Source organism: Lucilia sericata, unplaced genomic scaffold (genome assembly GCF_015586225.1).
Source record: "Lucilia sericata isolate MDLA Ls3-8-SP2 unplaced genomic scaffold, ASM1558622v1 Contig000000F_arrow, whole genome shotgun sequence".
In the NCBI taxonomy this organism is placed as follows: Eukaryota; Metazoa; Arthropoda; class Insecta; order Diptera; family Calliphoridae; genus Lucilia; species Lucilia sericata.
Genome location: NW_023994042.1, coordinates 2,741,329 through 2,768,667, shown reverse-complemented (window position 1 = coordinate 2,768,667; position 27,339 = coordinate 2,741,329). Strand labels below are relative to the sequence as shown.

The following is a 27,339-nucleotide window of genomic DNA, read 5'->3' as shown; positions in this document are numbered from 1 at the left end:
ATCAAATGATTTTGTCCATCATTTGGTTGACAGACGGGCACTTCCAAATTGCCTAAAAATAGTGCTGGACAATTGGAATATTGTCAAATATTCATGCATTAATCCAATAATGCCTAGATTTGAGTTTTTTCCTCAAAATATAATTAGTTTAAAAATTTTCTGGGATTTTATTTACAAATTTGTAAACGTTAAAATTAGAATTTTTAGATTTTATTTTAAAAGAAACCATAATTAGTTTTCGCAATCAACCTAAAATTACCGGAAAAATCTTTATCTGAGAAAAAAATTGTTAAAAATCAACTTATTGTTGGCTTAAAGAAGGGTCGAGCCTACAATAAAATTCATCTAATTGTCAATGGTTTATTGAAGGTGTTTTAAGCTATTTCACGTTTATAAATACGATTTTCCTGAATTTTGCCTAAAATTGTTTAATAAACCTAAAATAAGTTTTTATAAATACAGCCGTGAATGTGTAGCATGTTTTGTGATATCAATCACGATACATTTTTAAAATTTGGAAAAAAAGTAAAATAAAGCAAATAAAAATGAAATATTGTTTTAAAAATTGTTAAAAAATATAAAAGAAAATTACTTTTTTCAAAATTTTTGTTATTTCGGTATTTTCGCGGTATTCGTTTAATCATCCACCGACTCGTATACCATAAAATATAGCAAATACTGAAGAAAAAAATATTGAACGTGTAGCATACCCGAGTTATTCATCAGTATATTAAAATGGGTCTTGATCCATATTGATCAATATATATTGAACGTGTGCCAGTGCCCTAAGAAAATGTCTTTTTATAACAAAAATAGCTTTCATTTTATTTAGTAATTTTTTTAAAAATGTTGTTACAAAAAATTTCATTTATGTAATGTAAAGACATTTTTAAATATATTTTCCATATTACTGACTATTAAAAATGGATCTTTGTTCTGTGGACAACTGGTCATTTATTTAAAATCATTTTTCTTGTTTTCTATTAAAAATGGATCTTTGTTCTGTGGACAACTTGTTACGAACCGGTTGTAAGGCGAGGTTTCCGACTAACTGGCATGACTGACCTCAGGAGGTTCCAACCCTTTCTCGCCAAACTCGTATTCTACACAAAACAAAAAGGTATTCAAATCACAAACAAAACTTACATAATCTGAACCACATTAATCACATTTCCTTTACAGAGATAGATGTTGTCCTCTGTATCTGCCCTCCCAACCTTGTCGCTGATGGATCCACAGAATTTTCTTTCCAGCGACCCGAAACCCACCTGACCTTTTAACCACTTACCGGTCTATCATCGCCATTACCTTTACTTAATTAGACCAACATTGTAAGTATTAATTTCAATTCATAATATACATTTTTATTAGATAATAAAATAAACTTAATATACAACTTAAATCTAAACACATACAAAAACCTAATAATTTGACCGAATCACTGTATTTCTTATTAATTTTTTCAATAATTTTTTTAACCTTTTACCGCATAAACTCTTTCACTATATATATCTTATATTTTCAATTTTTTTCTGCTTCAGGGCTTAAGTTTCTACTTCCTTAATTCGGATTCTGACGTTTCTATAGTATACAACTAAAGGAGCTCCCTGAGTCATATGTTGACCTTGACACTTTCAAAAGGCTTCTTTTTAGGCGCTCTTCTTAAGCTCTGGTAAATAATCCTAAGATATATATATGTACTCTCTTTCTAATTCTTGATTTTCTTTTTCTTTTCAATTTAACGCGAGCTTCACGTGATTCAACCAAACATACACAGAACTACTGGACGTTATTACGATTTACAATATTATTTTTCACGATTCCACAAATACCTTAACGTATCTTAAATCTACCTAATTTCTTTTTCTCTTATTTAAAAAAAAACTATTTCTGGACTCTTTATATTTTAATAGTTGGTTCTAAATCTCTTGTTTGTTTGTAACTGGCCTTCTATATGACAAGTTTAAAATTTCTTTCATATAATAATGTGATAATACTTAAGGAAGATTTTATATGACTTTTATGTTGGTTAAATTAAGTGAGCTACATATATAATTGTTATTATTCCATACACTAAATACGTTTTTAATACTTATTTAAATATAAAAATGTAATTCCTTTTTTTTTTTATAATTATCAAGGCATTTCCGTTTTAATTGGATTGATTGGTTGGTAGTTTTTTTTTTTTTTTTTTTGTTATTGCAGTTTTCTTGACTTTACTGCCTTATTCCGCAAATTATTTAAAAGGAATAAATAAAAATTGTTACCTGGCTAATTACTTGGATGGCAGACTTTCCAGTATTGCGTGACTTCCTTCTTGTAAATTAGCCAGCTATAAAGGATTAACAAAATCATTTTTACTCCTATACACTATGCTATATTTCTATAAAAACTTACGTTTTTATTATTGTCGTTCAAATACGTTTATAATTATTTGATCCTCCAGGATTATTTTAAGGACATTAAATTTACCGATTTATAATTCACTAAATCTCAGACTACAGTCCATTTCTTTTTCCTTATTTTCAAAAAAAAACTTTCTTCCTTTTTTTTTTTTAAACTTTTTTAAATTTACTTTTTCTTAAAACACTTTTGCACACTCACTTAACTTTTTTTAACCAACTGTGCTATTTTCATTTTTATCGTGAGCTTAAATACTCTATTTTTGTCTTCCCCTACTTTTATGTAAATATAATTTCCCGCAAATTTCATTCTCCTAAAATTCTGCTACATAAGGTATTTATTTACATATTTCCCCTACTCATCATGTCGTAGCCTTTTTCTGTCCGCCGATCATGTAAACCGCGCTATTTTTATTACTACATATAATTAACTACATATATATAATTAATTTCGTTTCTATTTATTTTTATATTTGGCGGATTTTTCCTACTTGGCGGACTTTTCTTACTTATTTGCACGGCCAAATAAGTAATTCAAGCTTAAACTCCCCCAATCAAGGCGCTTTCCCTCTTTTCCATGCATTTCTACCGCCTTGTGTACTAGGAGCTCATAATTTTTAGCAATAGTATTTTCATTCAATTATTTTTAATTTTTTTACTACAAAAAAAAATACACATTCCCATGTCTGCATGAATGAAATACACCCCTACACTTTTACGATATACGTTGCGTTGCCAATACTTTTACTACTTTTGACATTTGAGCAACCCTGTTTTCATTAATTCTGACAACAGCTGGACGGACAAGCACATGGAGGTAAGTATTTTGGCAATTTTTTTATTTTTAATTTGTATTTTTCATTTCTTTTCAGCTTAAAAATAAAAGGAGTACTCATGGGACAGGTAAAGTAAATTGTATCGTTCCTGATTATTGTGGGTTTTTATTAATACTTTTATTTTTTTCTTTCCAGCCTATCAATAAACAACATATCCCAGCAAAAAAATAATTGATGTCATACTTTACAAACGACATCTTAATCACATCCAAAAATGCGACTACATATTTTTCGCTTTTATAAACCAAATATTTCCTTACAAATGAAAACCCAGTTAAAAGTGAGAAAAGAGATGTAGAAAAGCCACTACAAATAACATACTCGAAGTACATCAAACTTTGGTGAAAAACCAATGAACCCTATGTCATTGAAAAAATTTTGGATTATTTTTGACATCCAAATATCGGATTTTTTTTGCTTCTAAAATAAAATTAGAGGTAGTTCAAAGTTGTCAAAAATGAACAACATCCCTCCAATGACATGCCAATGCAAAATTCATAGGCTCTTCACCTGAACTTGAAGCACTTCGGGTTACAGTTGTGATGAAAATACAACATCTCCTTCCACACTTTTTTCTGGGATATAATGGCAGCAACAAAAATACAAACGAAAATCACAACTTAAAAACAAAACTAATAAACTAACATACTAACAAAAAAAACCAGAAAAACCAAACAAAACTAACAAAATTAACCACAATACTAACATGAAAACAAATTGAACACTGGGACTCGGGCAGGAGGTAGTGTCTCCATTGGCCGAAAGCCCCTCCCCATTGATTTCAAAACAGGGAGTAGAGGCAATTTTGATTTTCTGGCCTCCTCCCGACCGTTTCCCTAAGGTCCCCCCACGCAAAATTTTTTTTTTTTTTTTTGGGGTGGCCAGAGGATAAAACCCTCGGTGCGGTGAGGTATACCGCAACAAAACTCCGAGGTTGCTGTTGTCAAAGCAGAAGGATCGGTGTGCGGTTATATACCGAACAAGCCCAACGCGGGGAACACCCTTGACCCTGAAGAAGAGTCTCCTAATGAAGAGTTAGCCGGGCAATCAATATGGTAAGTAGAAATACTATACTTTAAGAGTATTTTTTTTATTAATTTTCATTTATTTTCAGGAAACCTTGCAATATGGACTTCTGGTCTTTTGATAAAGAATTGGTGTTGCTGAAATAACTTGAGGTAACTATGACGGTACTAGGCAAGAGCTCTCTTCCAACTTTTTTTCTTGTTTAGAGAAAGAAAATTGTAGAGGCAAACCCATTGGGATTAAAATAAACTTATTTCTTGTTACTGGATCATTTCCAGTAGTGCACAACAGGGTGCTAAATTAAAACGAGCGCCTACAAAAAGGATTTTTGAGGCAAAAGAAAATCTTAGCTTACATTAGCTGTGTCAAATCAATAGCTTCGGGTTACGCCTCTATAATCTTTCTTTACATAAGATGAAGTTGCCTAGTATTCGTCATACATCTCTTCAAACCTTTTAAGAAGAAAGGATTGAGAGACGTTTTAACTCTCGATTTATCCCGAACACCACTTTACGGGAAGTATAAACTGTGAAACAATTTGTATTTTTAAGAATTCTTACTTTGTGATTTCTTTCTTTTCAGATTTAACTTAAACTTATTGGACTGGCACAACATAAAGGAATATTGCACTTGCCCTAAAATCTAAAATAAAAATCGGAAAAGTCAATGAAATTTTTACTATTAAACTAAATTGGATCACAGATTGGGTTGATATATTGCGGTTTCCCTATTTATTGCACAAAGTCTTGGTGAGTTAAACCTTCATTTGTCAATTTATTACTCTTAAAACTATCAGGTACTTATGTAGAAATATATCACAGATATCTTATTTATTTGTCAGTCAATCTTAGGATCTAAAAAGCAAAGTAATAATTGTGTTTTGTAATATTTAGTTAAATTGTTTGTATGTATAATTGATCTTTGCTTATGTCCTAATATTGCACTTTTTCTCTTTGGTTAATTTTCTTATACTTTGATATCTTTTACATGATATATACCTAGTGTTTTCCCTTGTAGCGTTTCTAATTCATACATATTGTTACCGACAGGTCGGACGACTCTACATTTCAAAAATTTTCTACAAAATTTCGCGTTTCGGTTCTGCGCAAAGTCGCTTAAGACAGTGTTTCGACGATAGACTTCTTGGCCTGGGACGAAAGTAACCACTCGAGCTCTTTGATTGTATCTTTTCGCACTTTTTTCGTAGGCTTTTTGTAGGTTTATTTTAATTTGTTGTCTAATGATTTCCAACTTGTCGTTTCGATCCACCTCTAGTATTTGATGATCAGTTAGGGATTCTAATTTTCGGCTAAGTTTATATTCTGCTCCACTAGAAAACATATGGTATCCGAAAAGAGCGAAGAAGGGTGTAAAGCCAGTAGCGGAGTGGACAGCGGTTCTCAGTGAACATTCTATCTCAGATAGGTATAGGTCCCAATCTCTGTGGTCGTCTTTTAGATACGCTCTTATTGCTGACAAAACGGATTGGTTGACTCTTTCGCTAGCGTTGCTTTGTGGCGAGTATACTGCAGTTTTTATATGATGGATTTTGTATGTTTTTATTAAATTTTCAAAGCTTTTTGAAATAAATTGTGCACCGTTGTCACTGTGGATGATTTCGGGAACTCCGAACTTATGGAAAATCTCATGTACTAGGAATTCCACGACATTATTTGCAGACGCTTCTTTCATTGCTTTTAGGAAAGTAAATTTCGTAAAGTGATCTACCACGATAAAAATATAACAATTTCCATTTTTGGACCTTGGGTATTTTCCCATAAAGTCAATGTATAACTTTTGAAATGGCCTTTCTGTAATTACGGGTTTTCCGATTTCGGGCATAAGGTTTTGGTTGGTTGGCTTTATTTCTTTACAGGTTTGACAATTTTTTATAAACATTTTGACCTGAAAAGCCATCTTGGGCCAGTAGAAAAATCTTTTCAATCTTTCCAGTGTTTTGGCTACACCACCGTGTGTTGTTGTTAGTGTTGCGTGTGCTTTTTCTATCAGAGGCTGGGTTATGTTTGATGGTATCCACATCTTCCACTTATATTCATCGTCTCCTTGTTCGAAGGACATTTTTTTATAAACTTTACCATCGTCAACTTTTAGATCTGGGAGTTGATTTCTATTTTCTTGGACGTGTTTTACCAGATCCAAGTATTCTTCACTCTCAAATTCAGCTGTTTCGAAATCGAATATTTCCTCCATTTTGAGCTCTTCGACGTGTTCATGATCTGGTAACCTGGATAGCATGTCGGCTACAACGTTTTCCGATCCTTTCCTGTGCATTATTTCGAAATCGAACGCTTGGAGCTGAAGAGACCAGCGGGCTAATCTACCAGTTAAGTCCTTGAGTGACATTAACCATTTCAGGCTCGCGTGATCAGTCACTATAGTAAACGGCATCATTTCAACATATGGCCGGAACTTTTTGACGGCCATCACCGCTGCTAGGCATTCCTTCTCTGTCACACTATAATTTTTTTGACAGTTGTTCAGTTTTTGTGAGAAGAATGCTATTGGATGTTCTTCCTCATTACCATTGAGCTGATACAACACAGCACCAATTCCATAATCACTAGCGTCGCATTGAATGTAAAACCGCTTAGAGAAATCGGCATGTCGTAAGACAGGAGCGGATGTTAGAGCCTTTTTCAAATCCTCGAAAGATTGAATTGCTTCTGGAGTCATTTGAAACTTTGGACTCTTTTTTAGGGTATCCGTTAAGGGAGCTGATATGGTTGAGAAATCCTTTATAAATCGGCGATACCAGCCGGCGGTGCCTAAAAAGCTACGAACATCTCTTGCGGATTTCGGGATCGGGATTTCTCGGATGACTTTCACCTTTTCGGGATCTGTTCTTAACATTCCACTGCCTATTATAAAGCCAAGGTACTTCAAAGTTTTGAAACAAAATTGTGATTTTTTAAGGCCTATTGTTAGGTTTGCGTTTTCGAGGCAATGAGCAACTTCTTTTAATAGTTCTAGATGTTTTTGGAAACTATCGGAAATGACTAGGAGGTCGTCCAAGTAGACGAAGACGTTATCTTTAAGCCTTTGTGGAATTACTTTGTCCATTAGGCGACAAAGTCTTTGCGCCGCGTTGCAGAGACCGAACGGCATTACACGAAATTGGTAGAGCGGCCGACCTGCTACGGTAAAAGCGGTGTATGGCTTACTCTCTTCTTCTAGCTCAATTTGCCAAAAGGCAAATTTTAAGTCCACACTACTAATAAAATAGGTCTCGTCAATTCGGCTAAGGATACCATCTATGTTTTGCAAGGGATAAGCATCCTTGACGGTAAGCTTATTTAGTTTCCTCGCGTCTAAACAAAACCTATTCTTTCCCGGTTTTCTCACTATTGTTGTCCTATTGCTCCAGGGACTTTCGCTTTCTTCGATTACTCTTAAAGCTAACATTTGGTCAATTTCTTTGTAGACGATTTCCTGAACCGCTGGAGATATTGGGTAATGTCTATCTTTTACTGGTTCTACACCGTCTATTAGTTTAATAGAGTGTTTTTCTAAACACGTGCATCCTAAACCTAGTTTCTCAAATGTAGGAAACATATCAACTACTTCTGAGAGTTGTTTTTGTTCCAATTCATTTAGTTCATGTGGATCGGTTTTGTGATTTTCGGTTTTGAAGGTTTCAATAACTTTTTCTATGTTCAATTCATCAACACCGACGATTTCAGGAGCGAGTTGGAAGATTTTCCAAAAATCGATCCCCAAATACGCTGGTTGTTCTAAATCTGGACATAGATAAAGAGTTATTCTACCTATCCTATCACTATATTTAACGTCTACTATTATTTTACCTAATAATCTTTGTTTTTGTCCACTAGCTGTTGTTATCACGGAGTATATGGGTATTATTGGAATCTCTAATTCGCTAACAAGTTCTCGACAACCTTTCCCTAAAATGCTAACTGAAGCGCCAGTATCCAGAAGGCCTTGTAATTTGACATCACCAATCGAAAATTCAGCATATGGTCTGGGATCAGAAGATTTCTCATCAGCTGTTTTTATTGCCTCAATGGTAAGTTTTCTACTTCGTTTTCTTTCGGCGAACTTTTGTCTTAGCATTTTAATCCTTCTAGATATTGTTGGACGAGGAATGGAGATTTCGGCGTTAAAGATTCTATTTCGGACGGATTCATAGTTCTTTTGACGATCTTCGAGAGTGTATAAATGTCGTTGCTGGGGTAAAAATTTGTTGAATTTCTTTGCTTCTTTTATTAAATTTGTTTTTATTGTTCTTGCAGATGTCCCTGCGGGTTGTGTGTTGAACGATGGTCCCCCGCTCTCCCTTCGTTCCTGGGAAAATTTCGATCGCGGCAATTGGCACAATTAGGGGCTATGACGTCAGGTTTTCCACAACGGTAACAGAAAATTGCTCTTTCTTCTGCTGGACAATCCATGAACATGTGTCCATTTTGGCGACAGTTCCAGCATACTAATGGTTGCCTTGGGGTGGAATTGCTGGCATTAACTAGTCTAACGGCCGCTACTTCTTCAAAAGTTTCTTCACGAACAGGTTGAGTTTCAGCATCTTCATACAACTCATTAATTTGTCTTTGGTACCTGTTTCCTACCGCTGGCTGTTGACGAAAATCTCTTTTAAGGAAAGTTTTTTCGGCATCTAGGCAACTCATCCTCAATTCTTCCACTGACGAAACTGCCATCGGGTAAACGATTCTGCCAATATTCTCTCTGAGATTTTTCTTAATCATTTTTATCATTTCAGCCTCTGGCATAGAGATGCTAAGACGAGACCTAAATTGAGTCATGGCAAAAAAGAAAGCATCGATCGATTCTCCTGGCATTTGTCTTCTTTCGACCATATCTCTCATCAGTTCAAAGCTGGATCTGGTTGCTTGGTACTGTTTTAACAAGGCTGATTTTAAAGTTGACCATTCGGTGACGTAATTGGTTTGTATAAACAACCAATACCATTTTTCTGCAGATCCTTTAACTAAAAGATGGAAATTATCTAAAACCTCCTTCCAGGATACTCCATATTGGCTTTGCAGTCGTTCTAAACGGAACACGAAGTCTTCGACAGCTAATTTGTTGTTGTCCCCATCGAATTCTAATCCCCATTTGTCGATACGGGGTCTGTTGTAGTTTCTTGTTTCCTCACTACATATTGATGTGGCTCTTGATGACGGAGCTGATGGAAGTTGTATTTCGGAGGCGTCGACTTGCATGTTTCCATCACTGGCAGTTCTGGATACACTGGCTTCTTTTAGTTTGCGGTTTTCCTGCTGAGTTTGTTGTACCACTATGCTTAATCTGCTGACTGTTGATGTCAATTCGGCCATGGTCTTCTTAATCTCGGATAACTGTGAGTTAACACCTTGTTGAACTAATTGCTTAACTGATTCTTCAAACTGTTTACTAGTACCCTGAGCTAAAAGATCTGTAGGCAAAACATTCGCGGCTTGTGTCGGATTAGGAGTGCTAGACATGATGGTATGGGACATATCTCTAATCTGTTCATTAGGCTTATTACTTTGAGCCATATCGATTTTAGTTTTAGGTTTAGACTGAGTTTTAGGAGTATTAGGTTTTGGGACTTTTCGCAATACGTAAGGTGAAGATCGGTTTAAATCAAATTGCACTTGTCTATATCTTTTTCTTGATCTAGTATTAGGAGGACTATTGCTCATGATAATTTCAGAAGAAAGTTATCATCTAATTACTTTAGATCTTGTTATGTAATTCTAATGTAAAATTTTACTCGATTTAATACACTCACGGAAATTAATAGGGCAAAAATTATATGAAAAAAGGAATTATTTAGGAAATTGGTGAAATAATTTGAAAATATAAGTTATAGATAAATGAATAAGTAGAAAAATATTAGGATTACAAAATAAATATATAAATAACAAATCAAATAACTACTAAATGCTATAAAAATATAAATAAGATACATTAAATCGTGCTATACTGGTGAATAAATGAAATACATAAAGATTAACTTAATAAATAATAATAATAATAATTAGACTAATAAATATACTAATAAAGATCAAAATAACTCATAAATAAGGTAAACTAACGAATAAATAAACTAACAATCAAAATAAATGAATAATGTAGATGGAAAATAAACAAGATAAAGATTAATTATGAATCTGAACTAATTTTTTATAAACTCTAAAATTGAATTTGTATTAATGGATATCAAATATTAAATTTTTCAGGTTTTGGCAATGATAAACGGATGGGTGTGTCAAGGCGGTTGCTATTTTGAATATGCTTAATGTGGTTGGCTAATTTAAAGCGGTTTCAAATCATATTTTCCTGTATGATCAATCGGCTACATCATTATATTGTCATCTGATGTGACAACGACTGTTACGGATATTATCTGATACAACTAACCTCGTATACTTAGTTGTAACGAGAGGCTATCAGACAATATTCCGTTTCTATACATTTTAATAATTTGAAAAAAGGAAAACAAAACGAAAACTTAAGGTAATTCGGAAATATTTCGCCACACAATTAAAGATAACTCGTATTTACTTTAAGCTGCAGCGATTTATCCCGGTAAGTATTCTATAATCGGTCAAATACTGTTGATTTTTACTCATATACAACACTCTTATTCAATCTGATTTAGGCGGCTATATGGATAAACATTTCAACGTTTCTCGCGATCTTTTGGGCTATTTACTACACTATCTGGGCTATTTTTACATGTGTCGATGTTTATACATGTTTCCTTTTATAGTTTGGAACATTTCTGCCGAATCTGACGAAAATATTCTGAACTATCGCATTTGATTGGGCGCCATTTGTGTTACGAACCGGTTGTAAGGCGAGGTTTCCGACTAACTGGCATGACTGACCTCAGGAGGTTCCAACCCTTTCTCGCCAAACTCGTATTCTACACAAAACAAAAAGGTATTCAAATCACAAACAAAACTTACATAATCTGAACCACATTAATCACATTTCCTTTACAGAGATAGATGTTGTCCTCTGTATCTGCCCTCCCAACCTTGTCGCTGATGGATCCACAGAATTTTCTTTCCAGCGACCCGAAACCCACCTGACCTTTTAACCACTTACCGGTCTATCATCGCCATTACCTTTACTTAATTAGACCAACATTGTAAGTATTAATTTCAATTCATAATATACATTTTTATTAGATAATAAAATAAACTTAATATACAACTTAAATCTAAACACATACAAAAACCTAATAATTTGACCGAATCACTGTATTTCTTATTAATTTTTTCAATAATTTTTTTAACCTTTTACCGCATAAACTCTTTCACTATATATATCTTATATTTTCAATTTTTTTCTGCTTCAGGGCTTAAGTTTCTACTTCCTTAATTCGGATTCTGACGTTTCTATAGTATACAACTAAAGGAGCTCCCTGAGTCATATGTTGACCTTGACACTTTCAAAAGGCTTCTTTTTAGGCGCTCTTCTTAAGCTCTGGTAAATAATCCTAAGATATATATATGTACTCTCTTTCTAATTCTTGATTTTCTTTTTCTTTTCAATTTAACGCGAGCTTCACGTGATTCAACCAAACATACACAGAACTACTGGACGTTATTACGATTTACAATATTATTTTTCACGATTCCACAAATACCTTAACGTATCTTAAATCTACCTAATTTCTTTTTCTCTTATTTAAAAAAAAAACTATTTCTGGACTCTTTATATTTTAATAGTTGGTTCTAAATCTCTTGTTTGTTTGTAACTGGCCTTCTATATGACAAGTTTAAAATTTCTTTCATATAATAATGTGATAATACTTAAGGAAGATTTTATATGACTTTTATGTTGGTTAAATTAAGTGAGCTACATATATAATTGTTATTATTCCATACACTAAATACGTTTTTAATACTTATTTAAATATAAAAATGTAATTCCTTTTTTTTTTATAATTATCAAGGCATTTCCGTTTTAATTGGATTGATTGGTTGGTAGTTTTTTTTTTTTTTTTTTTGTTATTGCAGTTTTCTTGACTTTACTGCCTTATTCCGCAAATTATTTAAAAGGAATAAATAAAAATTGTTACCTGGCTAATTACTTGGATGGCAGACTTTCCAGTATTGCGTGACTTCCTTCTTGTAAATTAGCCAGCTATAAAGGATTAACAAAAATCATTTTTACTCCTATACACTATGCTATATTTCTATAAAAACTTACGTTTTTATTATTGTCGTTCAAATACGTTTATAATTATTTGATCCTCCAGGATTATTTTAAGGACATTAAATTTACCGATTTATAATTCACTAAATCTCAGACTACAGTCCATTTCTTTTTCCTTATTTTCAAAAAAAAACTTTCTTCCTTTTTTTTTTTTTAAACTTTTTTAAATTTACTTTTTCTTAAAACACTTTTGCACACTCACTTAACTTTTTTTAACCAACTGTGCTATTTTCATTTTTATCGTGAGCTTAAATACTCTATTTTTGTCTTCCCCTACTTTTATGTAAATATAATTTCCCGCAAATTTCATTCTCCTAAAATTCTGCTACATAAGGTATTTATTTACATATTTCCCCTACTCATCATGTCGTAGCCTTTTTCTGTCCGCCGATCATGTAAACCGCGCTATTTTTATTACTACATATAATTAACTACATATATATAATTAATTTCGTTTCTATTTATTTTTATATTTGGCGGATTTTTCCTACTTGGCGGACTTTTCTTACTTATTTGCACGGCCAAATAAGTAATTCAAGCTTAAACTCCCCCAATCAAGGCGCTTTCCCTCTTTTCCATGCATTTCTACCGCCTTGTGTACTAGGAGCTCATAATTTTTAGCAATAGTATTTTCATTCAATTATTTTTAATTTTTTTACTACAAAAAAATACACATTCCCATGTCTGCATGAATGAAATACACCCCTACACTTTTACGATATACGTTGCGTTGCCAATACTTTTACTACTTTTGACATTTGAGCAACCCTGTTTTCATTAATTCTGACAACAGCTGGACGGACAAGCACATGGAGGTAAGTATTTTGGCAATTTTTTTATTTTTAATTTGTATTTTTCATTTCTTTTCAGCTTAAAAATAAAAGGAGTACTCATGGGACAGGTAAAGTAAATTGTATCGTTCCTGATTATTGTGGGTTTTTATTAATACTTTTATTTTTTTCTTTCCAGCCTATCAATAAACAACATATCCCAGCAAAAAAATAATTGATGTCATACTTTACAAACGACATCTTAATCACATCCAAAAATGCGACTACATATTTTTCGCTTTTATAAACCAAATATTTCCTTACAAATGAAAACCCAGTTAAAAGTGAGAAAAGAGATGTAGAAAAGCCACTACAAATAACATACTCGAAGTACATCAAACTTTGGTGAAAAACCAATGAACCCTATGTCATTGAAAAAATTTTGGATTATTTTTGACATCCAAATATCGGATTTTTTTTGCTTCTAAAATAAAATTAGAGGTAGTTCAAAGTTGTCAAAAATGAACAACATCCCTCCAATGACATGCCAATGCAAAATTCATAGGCTCTTCACCTGAACTTGAAGCACTTCGGGTTACAGTTGTGATGAAAATACAACATCTCCTTCCACACTTTTTTCTGGGATATAATGGCAGCAACAAAAATACAAACGAAAATCACAACTTAAAAACAAAACTAATAAACTAACATACTAACAAAAAAAACCAGAAAAACCAAACAAAACTAACAAAATTAACCACAATACTAACATGAAAACAAATTGAACACTGGGACTCGGGCAGGAGGTAGTGTCTCCATTGGCCGTAAGCCCCTCCCCACTAAATATTCAAACAATACACCGGGACTCGGGCAGGAGGTGGTGTCTCCATTGGCCGTAAGCCCCTCCCCTTTTTATATTGAATTACACCGGGACTCGGGCAGGAGGTGGTGTCTCCATTGGCCGAAAGCCCCTCCCCATTGATTTCAAAACAGGGAGTAGAGGCAATTTTGATTTTCTGGCCTCCTCCCGACCGTTTCCCTAAGGTCCCCCCACGCAAAATTTTTTTTTTTTTTTTTTTGGGGTGGCCAGAGGATAAAACCCTCGGTGCGGTGAGGTATACCGCAACAAACTGGTCATTTATTTAAAATCATTTTTCTTGTTTTGGTATTTTTAAATTCCCAAAATCGCAAATTAATTTTTAGTGGTTTAAAATTTAAACGCTAGTCGGTTATGTATATATGCTTTCTTCACATGCATATTGCAATAACAACAAAACATATTTTACCGGTTGCTGCAAAACTTAGTGAATGATTGTTAAAAAAGAAGAAGATAATATTATAAAATTTATGTAAACATTTGGCAAACATGTTGAGAATTATTCGATTTCCATCTATATCGCGTTATTATTCAATTAAACATGCAGCCAAGGAACCAATCAAATATACTACAACAATTAATTTGCCAAAAACAAAATTTCCAGCACGTCTTAGCGCTGCTAAACGCCAGGAACTTGAAAAGAAATTGATTTCTGTGAGTAAAATAAACTTATTGTCTTAAGATTCTTATAATGAGCGACATTGAACCTCCTGTATTGCAGACAACATTTGCCCAAACATATCAATACCAGGACGAGAATCTTAAGGAACCATCATATATATTGCATGACGGTCCTCCGTATGCAAATGGTGATTTACATATGGGTCATGCTGTTAATAAGGTTTGTTAATAATTGGGTATGTATATGAAAAATAAATAATATTCATATAATTTGTTTACAGATTCTTAAGGATATTACAATTAGGCATCATGTGGTAAAAGGACAAAAGATTCATTATATTCCTGGTTGGGATTGCCATGGACTGCCAATAGAACTTAAGGCTTTGGCCTCCACTAACGGCAAGAACAATGAGAAATCACCTAATATTATAAGATCGAAATGTAAATTGATAAAAAAATTATAGTTGGTATTTTACAAATTTTAAAGTACATTTTCTTTCTTTTTAGCAAGACAATTTGCCTTGGATGCCATTGCCCGACAGAAGGACGAATTTCGTTCATGGGGCATTTTATCTGACTGGCAAAACAGCGACCGGCTTTATTTTACTTTTAATCCCGACTTTATATGTAATCAATTGCACTTGTTTTTAGATTTTTACAAAAAAGCTTTAGTATATCGAGATTTGAAACCAGTGTATTGGTCACCATCATCTAGGTAGTTGTAAATTAGTTTTATAAAATACAGCTGTGATTTAAAGTTTTGATCTCTTTAGAACTGCCTTAGCGGAAGCTGAACTCGAGTATGACCCAAATTTTATTAGTCCTTCGGTTTATGTTCGTTTTGCATTAAAATCTTTACCACCATCAATAAAACTTGTGGATCAACAAAAGTTGTTTGCTTTAATATGGACAACAACACCATGGACATTGCCAAGTAATCAGGCAATTTGTTTTAATCCAAACTTGGAATATGCTATCGTTGAGTTGACAACTGACACAAAGAACTCTGTGCCAACGGAACTTTATCTAATTGCTACTAATTTAATTGTGGATTTTGTAAAAAGCACAAAAATTGAATGCACAGTGAAGCAAACTATAAAAGGTGAAATTTAAGTTCGAATCACAAATTAAAAATTTTATATATTTTATGTTTTTATTAGGAACTGACTTGATTCACTGTACTTATCAGCATCCTATTTACGAAAATGAGGATTCATTGCCTTTTCTTGATGCTTCTCATGTACAAGACACTAAGGGCACAGGCCTAGTTCATACAGCACCAGCTCATGGTCCCGACGATTTTCTAATATGCTTATCTAAAAAAATTCCAGTAGTAAGTAAATTTTGGTTTATAAATTTTGATTTAAGAGGTTCTTCCAAATCATATGAACAAAATTATCACTTTTGACGGTAGAATCAGAATCTGTGACTTTTTGAGCAACAAACGAAAAATATCGTATGAAATACCTTTATTTAAAAGCCAAAACACCTTCAAATTTGTATGTTTAATTGCTATTCGAAAAATTAAAGAAAACAACATCCAACGCGTATGTTGCTCTCTTAATTTCTCAACATTTTATCTGTTTCTACTTGAATATTTAGAAATCTCTAGTAAACGAAGAAGGTATTTACAACTCCGATGCACCTAGTTATTTAAAGGGCAAAAATGTGCTTAAAGAAGGAAATGATTTGGTTTTGAAAAATATAAAAGATGATGTCCTATTTTCGGATACCTTTACTCATAGTTATCCGCTAGACTGGCGTACAAAAGAACCGGTTATAATAAGAGCTAGTGAGCAATGGTTTATAAATACATCGGAGCTTAAGGAAAAGGCTGTTAAAGAGGTCTGAAAAAATACTAATCGTTTAAATTTTTAAAAATATTTTAGTTTTAATGGTTTACTTTAAGATCGAAAAAATTGAAATATATCCACGTGTTAATGCCGAGGCGAGTAAAAATGCTTTAAGGACACAAGTTATGAAACGTCCCTATTGGTGTATATCAAGACAAAGATCCTGGGGTGTACCAATACCAGTATTTTATCATAAAAAGACAGGAAAAGTGATATGTGATGAGTATGTACATACATATAAATGTAAATATGTATTTTTTATGTATATTAATTATCCTCATAACGTTCTTGTTTTCCTGGTTTCAGAACAATTTTAAAGCATATTTGTAATTTAGTTACCAAAGAAGGTAATATAGATTTTTGGTGGTCAATGTCTGTGGAAGAACTTTTACCTCGTGATCTTTTAACAAATTTAAATATAAACAGTAGTGAGGTCGAAAAAGGTATGGATATCTTCGATATTTGGTTTGATTCCGGTAGTACTTGGTCCCACGTCTTAAAAGACCATCAAATAGCAGATTTGTATTTAGAAGGTTATGATCAATTTACTGGTTGGTTTCAATCTTCCCTATTAACTAGTATTGGTGCAAGAAACTGTTCACCATATAAGTATATATAAACGCAATTATTTTACGTATAATTTACATTTAATACAAATTTATTTTTAGGGCACTTTTTGTGCATGGATTCACAGTAGATGAAAAAGGTCACAAAATGTCGAAATCTCTAGGAAATGTTATTTCACCTACAGATATTCGAAAAACCTATGGTGTTGATGTTTTAAGGTATAAAATTGTTCTCTAATTAAATTTATTTATTTTAATTTAACTATTATAGATGGTGGGTGGCTTCGCATGGCACACAACATATGGCCATTACAGTCAGCGATAAATTGCTGCAACAATCTGCAGAAAACCTTAGTAAAATTCGTTCTACTTTACGCTATCTAAATGGTGCAATTGGTGAACGCTCCAATAACATGAATAGCATTGCTGTTGAAAAACAAATCTATCTAAATCGTTATTTACTAAATAAATTATTTGATTTTGAAAAAGAGGTTTGTACAAAAAAGAGAATAGTATTCATCAAAATTATAAATTTCCTTTTTATTTTCAGATTTTCACTTTATATGAAAGTTATGAATATAATCGCGTTGTGGCGAGTGTACAAAATTTCGTTACCAATCAAATATCTGCCATATATGTTCATTTGATCAAAGACCGTTTGTACTGTGGTACACCAGCTGAAATTGCAGACATACGTTATACCTTGGAGAAATGCTACACCGTGTTGAGCAAAGCATTGTGGCCCATAGCACCATTTTTAGTTGAGGAAAGTTGGAGTTATTATGGTAAATATAAGTGAGAATAACATAATTTTATCAAATGACATGTAAAATAATTGCAGATCCCACAACGCCTTTCCATCAGCAGCAAATTACATCTGATAGCAGTTGGAAAAACCCATTAGTAGAAGACGTAGTCGATACTGCCTTACATGTAAAACGTTTGATAAATCAAAAAGCTAGTGAAAAAAATTCCTGGCTATTGAATGTTACAGTTAAATGTAATGAAAATAATATTGAACTATTAAAGCATTTGCAACCAATAACTGAACAACCCACAATTGACTCTGAATTATGTGAAATATTACAAGTCGGTTCAGTTACTCTACGAAAAAGTACGGATGTTACATCTGAGTTCATGGTAGATATCGATAAAATAGAAGCTACATTATGTCCCCGTTGTCGACGCCATGCCGTTTTACAAGAAGACACCATTTGTCATCGTTGCAATAATGTTTTAGAGTTACAAAAATAAATTGTTGATTATTTATTAAAAAAAAGATAATTTAATTGTTGTACTTGTCATATTTAATGGAAGTTATTAAAAAATTAAAAGCTTTGTAAGCATTTTAATAGAGAATCTCTTAATTTTAAACGTAACGACTGCTTGCCACCGCATACAATATGCGTTTCATTTTCTTCAAACTTAATTGTCGTGTCCTCATTGACCAGATGTAGTGTCAGAATGTTGCCTTGTCTCTCCATTTTAATATTGGTAATGCCATCTTGTGTGAGTCGTTTTATTAGCATGTCTACATCAAGTGTACCATATTCATATTTGACATTTTTCAAAACATCTTCACGTGTCGGAGGTGGTAATTTGTTGCTACCACTAGGTTGTTCGCTGTTTTCATCACTACAGGGTTTTATATTGTGAACTTTATCCTTAACTTGTAATATGCCTGTTATGGTGGAGATAGTCACGCCATTGCCAACGTCACGTGGTACAATCTTTTGGGCCATTTCTGATGTAAGGAACACTCGATCTAGTTTACGTTTCAGCGGCAAACGTATGATTTCCCCGCATTTAAATGTTATAATTTTTTTGTCCTAGAAAATAATATAAAATCAAATATTTAGATAAATCACATGAGAGGTCTAAATAAACATTTTTAGTGCTTAAAATTTCAGTGAGATCTGTTAAATATTAGTAAAATCTGATAATTATTAATAGAGTTCTTCATACAACTTACTGGCTGTTCGATAAATAGATTCGATGCATTCGGGTGTGGTTTTGTGTATGCTTCAGGAATAACTAAAACATTAGGTTTAAGTTCTTTAATCAACTTATTTGCTTGCTGGTAGTTTAGAGAAGTATCAATTGGGCAATAGAATGCTTTCATAGCCAAAGGTTGGAAAGGCGCCAATACTTGCAAATATGGAAAGTCCGGTTCTATAAAATATGTATTTATTAATTATTTAAAAAAATATTTTAATCAATAAAGGACCTGTAAATATAATAGAATTGTTAGGATTATTTCCCCACATTTCAATGAAATGTACAGCGTCGCCAAATCGTAAACTCGGATGCCCACAAAATACCACACAAGGCTTAAAAAGAATTAATTAATATTTTATAATAATAAAAAAATGATTAACATATACCTGTCTAAAATCCTTACTGAATCCATCTGAAAATACATGTTTGTAGTGTTTTAGTTTTGAGTTACGCAAATAGAAGGCATGAGGAAATGGATCATCTGGAAGATAAACTTTATTTTGTTTTGCTGAACTTAGCCACTCGGCCAAAATATTGGAATAAGCCAATGAACTATCAGCAACCGGCGAAATAAAAAACATTGGTACATTGTTAAGTCCAGCATTTTCCAAATTTTGTGTTAAACATTCAAATAAATCGTAGACAACACCCGATGGATAACATGGTATTAAAGCAGAACCATTATTGCGAATTGTCAGTGCTATTGTATAAAAATGTTATTAAATTATACCTGCTCTGATTATTGCTATATTTTTATTAATTTAATTGCTATTATCTACTTTTATCCAACTCACCCACATTCATACATAATTCACCCAATTTAGTATCTGGATTGACTGTGGGTGCCTGTGTCAATCCTGTCATGATTAATACGTCAGCATGTTTTAAAGCCGACTGGTTTATAGGTCGCGGATGTGTTGTCAGCGTTGAAGACCCACTGACATAACAAATCTTTTCATGGGCTGTACTCAATACCCAATTACTAGATCCTAAACAATAGCCAGAACTTACTGGTGTGGCTATGAAAGCCCCTAAGATATCCAATTTCTCATCGTAGCCCATAATAGTAACTCGTGCCAAGCTGTTATGGACATCGCGTAGACCAAAAATAGTTTTCCATTTCTTTGGACGAAACGCCTCGCTTAGAGGAGATGGTAACAAATGCAACATATCTTTCCACAGCTGTGCTGTACTGGCCTTGGGAGCCACTTCTATATACTCCACTAATTCCTCTAGGAAAAATCGACCAATCTGAAGGGTTGGTTCTGTGGCATATACCTTTCCTTTGAAACCTGTGTTTTCGGTTATATAGGGCAAAGCCAACATATTAAGATAATTTGATATTAATATCACATCAATTTCACTAAAATCCATCATTTTGTCCATGGGCAGTGTGAATTCCGGCGACGAATCTACAAATACCCGTCCGCAGCATTCTTTTAGTTCACCGTCCATTTGAGGATCATGCTCACGATTGGGTATCCAATTGGGCAAATTGGAAAGTTTCATGCTCTGCACAAATGGCAGAGGCAAAAAATTCAATACTGTCTGTTCAGTTAAACCACAATCTAACATTATTCGTAATCCCTTGAAGGTGATCACATAGCACGGTTTGGCCAAGTCATTACTAAGGCAATACTGAAAAATATTCATTGTAATAATATTATTTTTAAATATATCTATTATTATTTAACTTACCAGACGCATTTTCCTTTATTTTTTATAAAAATTAATAAAATTTATATTTTTTGTTAATTCTACCGCCGGCAAATTTGTAAACAAACTCATAAAAATCAGCTGATAGCTGGTACTGTATAAAATAAATTCTACTAACATCTGTATGTAATATTGCCAATATATTTTTTTTTAATTTATATAAGGTTGGCAACAATAGGATGCTTAATATAACGGCTTTTAATAGAGGATTAAATATTTCAATTTATGTGAATATAAATTTATTATAAAATTCTGGAAAAATTTACTATAAACTGTAATATGTGACAAAATGTGATATATCGCAAAATTTTATAAAATTGAGAATGAAAACAAATATGTTGTTTTATTAATTAAAATTTTATTAAAAACTGCAAATTTAAGTTGTTCTAAAACATAAGTTGCAAAAATGAAAGTTTAATCATTTTAAAGGATTATTTCTCAAAATTGAATTTCTTCTTGGAAAGAACCCATGTTTTATTTGATGTCATATAAAAGATCTTTCTAATTGTAATTTCAAACAATTAGGTAGAATTATTTTATGTATTCAGTTTACACCACATTGCAAATTCATTCTAAACCTTGCACGATTTGGCTTAAATTTTGTTTATCCAAGCTTGAAATATATATTCCAAAATAGAAGCTGATAGAACTTTTTGTTCTAAGTTTGTGTACAAAAATTGTTTTGTATTATACAAATTGTATATTAAGGGCCAATCTTTAGGTGAAAAGTTGTCGTTGAAAGTTGTCTTTGAGTACTCAATTAGTTAATTTTGTTTGCAAGTTTAAGCTCCTAATGAAGCTGGTTTAAACTTAAGCATGAAATGCAAAAGTGTAAACAGCTGATGCAAAAAAATAATACAATTTTTATAAATATAAACATAAAAATATTCTATTTATTGACTGGTATAAATTATGCACACCCAAAATAAATTTTTTTGGTTTTAAATTTAAGTTTTCATTAATTTCATATTAAATTTACAATTGTCTTCTTCTTTTTTATAAAACATGCATTGTTTTGATAACAAACAGTGATATTTTTGTTGTTTTGTATGGCAACATTGCGAAGTTTAATCTTGTACTCAAAAACATCAAAGGAGATTAAATTTATGTTTAGATTAACTAATCTGATTATTAATTGGCATTTGATTGCAAACTCAAAAACCCGCTCTTAGTAGAACAACTTATGGTTGTATTAGTATATTCCCCATAGATGAAATAACCCAACAAACACGAAATCAAACGTTTGAAATATGTTATTTATTTTATTTAATATTATTAATTAACGTTCCTTAAAGAGGTAAATTTATTTAAAGTTTACATTATATTTTAAGTTTTAAAATAGAAAAAATAGTTTGATGTACAATATTTCTCGACTTTACGTGAAACTTCTGTGTAACGACATTTCAGTTTATTATTCTGACATGTTCATCACTATAATTTGTTATTTATTTTTATGTTCTCAAAATTTAAAAAAAAATAATTCGCAAAAATACTAAAGTGATTTTTATCATCCACTGGCCATTTTCCTATGCTTATGCTGAATCCATTGTGCCAACCCTGACCATACCTGGACAAAGAAGTGAATATTTATAGAGTCATCCGAATTAGATCACCATTAAACCCAGCATACTTCTCATTCATACGACACATTCAAGAAAAAACATTAATTTAACTCATTCACAACTTTCAGCCTCACAGTCATTTTTCTCCCCCGGTGCATGTTACCTTGATGATCTTCCCCATATTGTTGTAATTGCAATCCGGGGAAATAGAGGTTCTACTTCTAGTATGCCGGGACTATAAATTATGTAAAGAAAATTTTAACATATTTTGATATTTTTGGAGCGGAATTGGTTTTCTATCAGAAAGTGCTTGAATTGAGAAATAATTTGAAACTGTAGTATGTGTAGTAAATTTGATTAAAATTAAAAACGAAAATAGATGTTTTCTGTCCTTTTTATTATGAATTCTCCTCAGTATATTTTTATTAGCAAAGTTCCGTAATTTTTTTAAATTATTTATAAATTATCTTAAGGTTAAAAATAAAACTAATCGGTCAATCTCCTGTTGGCATTTCAAAATGGGACAAGTTAGCCTTAACAATTACATGAAAAAAGAAAAAAACCCCGTAAGTAAATATTTTTCTTTACTTTACCCCTTTTTAATAAAAATGGATGCTAGCATCATTTCAAACTAACAAAAATGTCACCTAATAATAAGCAACATGATTGCCCTCATCGACATGAGTGTTATTTTATGAATAGGAATTTGCTGTGTCCACTTTTTTGTTGGTATTAAAGAGATTCCAATAATAAAAATACTTGTCTTATGTTTGCATTTGTGTAATATTACAATTGTGCAAAAGAATTTTAGGAATGATTTTTACTTCTGTTGATATGAAAAAAAGCTAGGATTTTTGCTTAACTCTTTAACAATAACCCTCAGATACAATGGTGTGGAAACACAAATATTTACATTAGGATGGATCCTAAATGTCAATCAGTATAGTTAAAATTAAATTTTATATTATTTAAGACATAAAGCAATATTTTGAATAAAAAATCATTCCAAGCAATTCCAACCATAGCGCACTACATTAAAAACTTTTAATGATGTAGGCGTATGAGTGATTTTTGTTACACGTGAATAATACTCATACGACTTTATACAAATTTTTCTATTAAAAACATGTTTTTAACAAGAATTTATAGTCGGGCATGACCGACGATATGATAATGTTAAAAATAGTGATTATTTTTTTAATGATATGTATTTAATTTCATTTTTACCTTAATTCAGAAGTATTTTAACAATTTGTTAGAGGGGTTAAATGGGGGCAGGTGGTGATACAAAAACATTTAACATATTTATGAGCTTAAAAGCCCTATTGGGGGGTACGGTTGTATGGGGCGAAATAATGGACCGATTTTAATCATTTTCAAAAGGCTTCGTTCTTTTCATCTAATTATCTTGAAAATTGCGACCTGTAAAGTGCGCACAAGGTTTACATGGACGTACAGATGGACATAGCTAAATCGACTCAGAAAGTGATTCTGAGCCGATTGGTATTCCTTAAGGTGGCTGTAGGACTAATATTTTTGGTTGTTACAAACATCAGCACAAACGCATAATACCCTCCCCACTATAGTGGTGTAGGGTATAAAAAAAACAATCAAGAATGTATAGTCGCGCATGGCCTACCATATGATACCCCACACCAGTGAGTATGATAAAAATATGGATTTTTAATAATAAAGAGTTTATATTGTTTTTTACCTTAATTCCAAAATACTTTAGCAATTTGTTGACAAAACCAAAATTGATTTTCTAAAGGAGCCGAGGGTAAAAATGTTTACATAAAAGTTATTTAAACAGAATTACATCGTGTTACATGTGTTTATAAGGGCTCTGTATGGGGGCTAGCTTCAAATGAGGCCAGATCATTACGAAAATCGAAAATAACTTAGAATTATATAAAACCAAGTTTTACCGATTTTAATAGAGATACTAGAACATTTAACATAGTTATGAACTCAAAAGCCATACTAGAGAGACCAATATTTTTGGGTTTTACAATTAGCACAGCCAATTTCAAATACAGGAACTGGTCCAAAATTCAGTTAAAAATTCTTAACTAAACTAACAAACCAAAATAATCAAACAATTTCGAACATAATATTGCATTGTCATCAGGTGTCATTACCTTTGTTATATATTCTTTTTTTTATAGATATCTTCTCATATGTATAACATACATATGTATGTATAACCTAACCTGTCTTCGAGTTGTTATAAAGTCTCAGATATGACAAAAAACAAAATCTCAATAACCAGATGTGAAATTCTCAGCCCAATTTCGTATTTAGTACATCTCAGAAATGTATATTCTAGTCTCGTAATTAAAAAAAAAATGGTTGGCCTGTATAATTTTCCAAAAACCTTGTTTCTTATCAACTTACTTGAAAGGTTTTTGATTTCAAATCATTCTACATTTAATAGAAAACTCAAATATTTACTTTTTATACTACAAATGCTTAAAATATATACTAAGTGATGTGGTATTAATTAAATGATTATCGAGTGTTGTATTTACACATGAAAAGTTCTAAAAATGTTTACATACATACATATCTACATTAGGATGGTCTCTGGAGGAAAATTAAAGTGTCTATGTTCCCAACTAAAATTAAAATTTAATAGATGATATCGTTTCTTATAATTTTTGCTCTGGCGTCAATATTTGTTGAGCTTCATACATATATATGCATGCATATCATATATGTACATATCGAAGTTTTATATCTTTCCATTGAATGAAAAATTAAAAAAAAATCATGAAAACCTCAAAAAGGACTTATCTATCCTTTGATATAACTCATCAAATATTATCGTAACAACAATTTTTAGAACACGGAACATCAGCAACTTCCATTTTGGAGACACCCTATTGTACATACAGAAATATGTATTTTATTTATATCGTCAATACAAACAAAGTTTATTGTTTATCAAACAAGTGAGAACTTAAATATTTGTTAAATAATTGAATCGAAATTACTTGGTTAGAATTGTGTAAAAGAACATAAAACTATTTATGTTTGTCACGACTTCATTACATATTAATCATTTGTCTTAGGATATGCCATAGGTATATAGTTAGGAATTTACAATTGATTAAATAATACAATTTTTAGAAATCATCTTATAAAGATGCAATATACAGATTTTTATTTATTTTCACTCTGTGGAAGTATTACTCACATACATATGTATATAAAGTACACAGTATGGAGGATTTATTGTCAAGTGAAAAAAAATATTAAATAAAACAAGTAAGAAACTATAGTAGGACGTGGCCGGCCTTATGATACTCTATACCAATTAGTAATATTAAATGTGATTTATTTTCAAGAAAAAAAGTATTTATGTGTAATTCTAGCATATTTAATAAATTTGTTGACTTAGGTTAGGTTGATAGGAGGATGTATACTACATCAAATCCGAAGAAATACACCTAGGCCACTATCGGGCCTGTTGTGCGCTCCAATTCATTAAAAAAATTGTTCACTGAATGTATTATTTTTCCATGTTCAGAAACTCAGTTTCCTGGACGTAATTCCTAAGAATCTTCCAATCAGTGTTGGTCAAGAATGTTATTTCCGGAATAACATCACTTTCAAGATACTTGGATCTAACTTCGACGAATGCCTGACAGTGGCAAAGAAAGTGCTCCAGAGTTTCACTGTCCTCTCCACATGCTCTACATTTGTCTGAATCCGCACGTCCAATTTTGTATAGATGTGCACGTAATCCTGTGTGTCCACTGAGAATACGTACCATCATACTAACCTCAGACTTGCTCATTTTGAGGAGATTTCTCATCTTGCTCTCATCTGGGTCACCCCATAGAATCTTTGTGGTTCTACCCACCGTTCCATTATTCCAAGAGGCCTTATGGGATTCTCTCATCCATATTTTTAATTCAGCTTTTGTTGTGTCGAATGGTTTAGCGTTTGTCAGGTTAACTACATCGAGCTCCCTTCCCTTTAAAGCTATTACATTCGCCCTTTCGTTGCCGACTACTCCCGAGTGGCCTGGTACCCATATGATGTAAACCTTACCTCTGGGAGAGTATTCAGTTAAAGCTTTCTTACAATACGGTCTTAGATTTAATTCTATCACCTGATATCGACCTAATTGCCTTCTGGCTGTCGGTAAATGTATTAAGCCCTGTGGGCGCCATATTTATTCTATCCAATTTACACATTCCGTTATTGCTCGTACTTCTGCCTGAAAGCTTGTGTTATGAATTGGTAAACGGTGCTATATTTCTGTTTCTGGGTCTTCAATATAGAACCCTAGGCCCACTTTGTCCCCTAATTTAGAGCCATCCGTGTAGCAACGGATTCCTACTGGTATTTGCTCCAATGTTCCGCTTGACCAAGACATTCTATCTGGGATTAGCGTTTCAAAGTTTTCGACATATTCTGTGTCTGGTATGCGATCATGTGTATAACCTTCCAATGTGTCCAGTATACATTGATGACGTGTGCTATAACCGTTTTTTGCCCAGTTCGCCTAAAGTAAAGAGCCGTTTGGCTGTAAGCGCCGCCTCATATCTTATATATGTTTCAATGGGTGGAATATCTAGCAACGTTTCCAGAGCCTTGGTTGAAGTAGTACACATGGCACCACTTATACCCAAGCAGCATGTACGCAGAACTCCATGTAGTAGTTTGATATTACACTTTTTGTCCAAAGCAGTCCACCAGATTATTGAAGCATAAGCTAGAATTGGTCTAAATACACTTTTATAAAGATAATTTGTCATAGTAGGACTAAGACCCCATTTCATGGCTATGTCCAGGAAGCAAGGTTCAGTATATGTAGAAATTTTTATCCTTCTTGTGAAAAGACAGATTTCCGTCTTCGCCGGGTTAACATTGAGGCCTCTCGGTTGAGCCCA

At 32.6% G+C, this 27,339-nt stretch overlaps 2 protein-coding genes and 2 long non-coding RNA genes across 6 annotated transcripts; 1 reads left to right on the top strand and 3 right to left on the bottom strand.

Moving 5' to 3' along the window:
• The first annotated feature begins 835 nt into the window (after window positions 1–835).
• On the top strand, window positions 836–18,448 carry LOC119616113 (isoleucine--tRNA ligase, mitochondrial). 3 transcript variants are annotated; one of them, XM_037972450.1, is made up of 14 exons: window positions 836–851; window positions 14,548–14,773; window positions 14,841–14,960; window positions 15,022–15,181; window positions 15,248–15,455; window positions 15,514–15,842; window positions 15,901–16,073; window positions 16,343–16,585; window positions 16,650–16,816; window positions 16,900–17,202; window positions 17,262–17,378; window positions 17,431–17,650; window positions 17,710–17,944; window positions 18,001–18,448. In XM_037972450.1, exons 2-14 carry the CDS (start codon window positions 14,609–14,611, stop codon window positions 18,411–18,413), a joined length of 2,853 nt encoding a protein of 950 aa, XP_037828378.1. In that variant the 5' UTR covers window positions 836–851; window positions 14,548–14,608; the 3' UTR covers window positions 18,414–18,448. The 3 variants fall into 3 exon arrangements, with proteins under 3 accessions (XP_037828378.1, XP_037828290.1, XP_037828462.1); XM_037972362.1 differs by lacking the exon at window positions 836–851 and adding an exon at window positions 13,256–13,287 and having other exon boundaries at window positions 13,343–14,773; XM_037972534.1 differs by lacking the exon at window positions 836–851 and adding an exon at window positions 13,273–13,287.
• Window positions 2,177–3,210, bottom strand: LOC119616420. Its single transcript, XR_005232543.1, has 2 exons — window positions 2,398–3,210; window positions 2,177–2,332 (listed from the first exon to the last, which is right to left on the bottom strand). It is a non-coding gene; the product is annotated as an uncharacterized LOC119616420 (long non-coding RNA).
• Window positions 12,245–13,144, bottom strand: LOC119616341. Its single transcript, XR_005232537.1, has 2 exons — window positions 12,467–13,144; window positions 12,245–12,400 (listed from the first exon to the last, which is right to left on the bottom strand). It is a non-coding gene; the product is annotated as an uncharacterized LOC119616341 (long non-coding RNA).
• Window positions 18,417–20,969, bottom strand: LOC119616262 (integrator complex subunit 9). The gene is made up of 6 exons (XM_037972633.1): window positions 20,856–20,969; window positions 19,952–20,795; window positions 19,544–19,857; window positions 19,387–19,489; window positions 19,132–19,331; window positions 18,417–18,988 (listed from the first exon to the last, which is right to left on the bottom strand). The coding sequence occupies exons 1-6, from the start codon at window positions 20,862–20,864 to the stop codon at window positions 18,488–18,490; spliced, it is 1,971 nt and encodes a 656-aa protein (XP_037828561.1). The 5' UTR covers window positions 20,865–20,969; the 3' UTR covers window positions 18,417–18,487.
• Between the last annotated feature and the right edge of the window lie 6,370 nt (window positions 20,970–27,339).

Bases quoted from the DNA above. Each gene is read 5' to 3' on its own strand.
- LOC119616262 (XM_037972633.1), bottom strand. The intron at 19,858-19,951 runs GTGAGTTGGATA...TTTATACAATAG, and splicing joins TGAATTATGTATGAATGTGG to CACTGACAATTCGCAATAAT. The intron at 18,989-19,131 runs GTAAGTTGTATG...ATTATTTTCTAG, and splicing joins ATCTATTTATCGAACAGCCA to GACAAAAAAATTATAACATT.
- LOC119616113 (XM_037972450.1), top strand. From the start codon at position 14,609: ATGTTGAGAATTATTCGATTTCCATCTATATCGCGTTATTATTCAATT. The intron at 16,817-16,899 runs GTATGTACATAC...TCCTGGTTTCAG, and splicing joins GGAAAAGTGATATGTGATGA to AACAATTTTAAAGCATATTT. The intron at 17,945-18,000 runs GTAAATATAAGT...AAATAATTGCAG, and splicing joins GGAAAGTTGGAGTTATTATG to ATCCCACAACGCCTTTCCAT.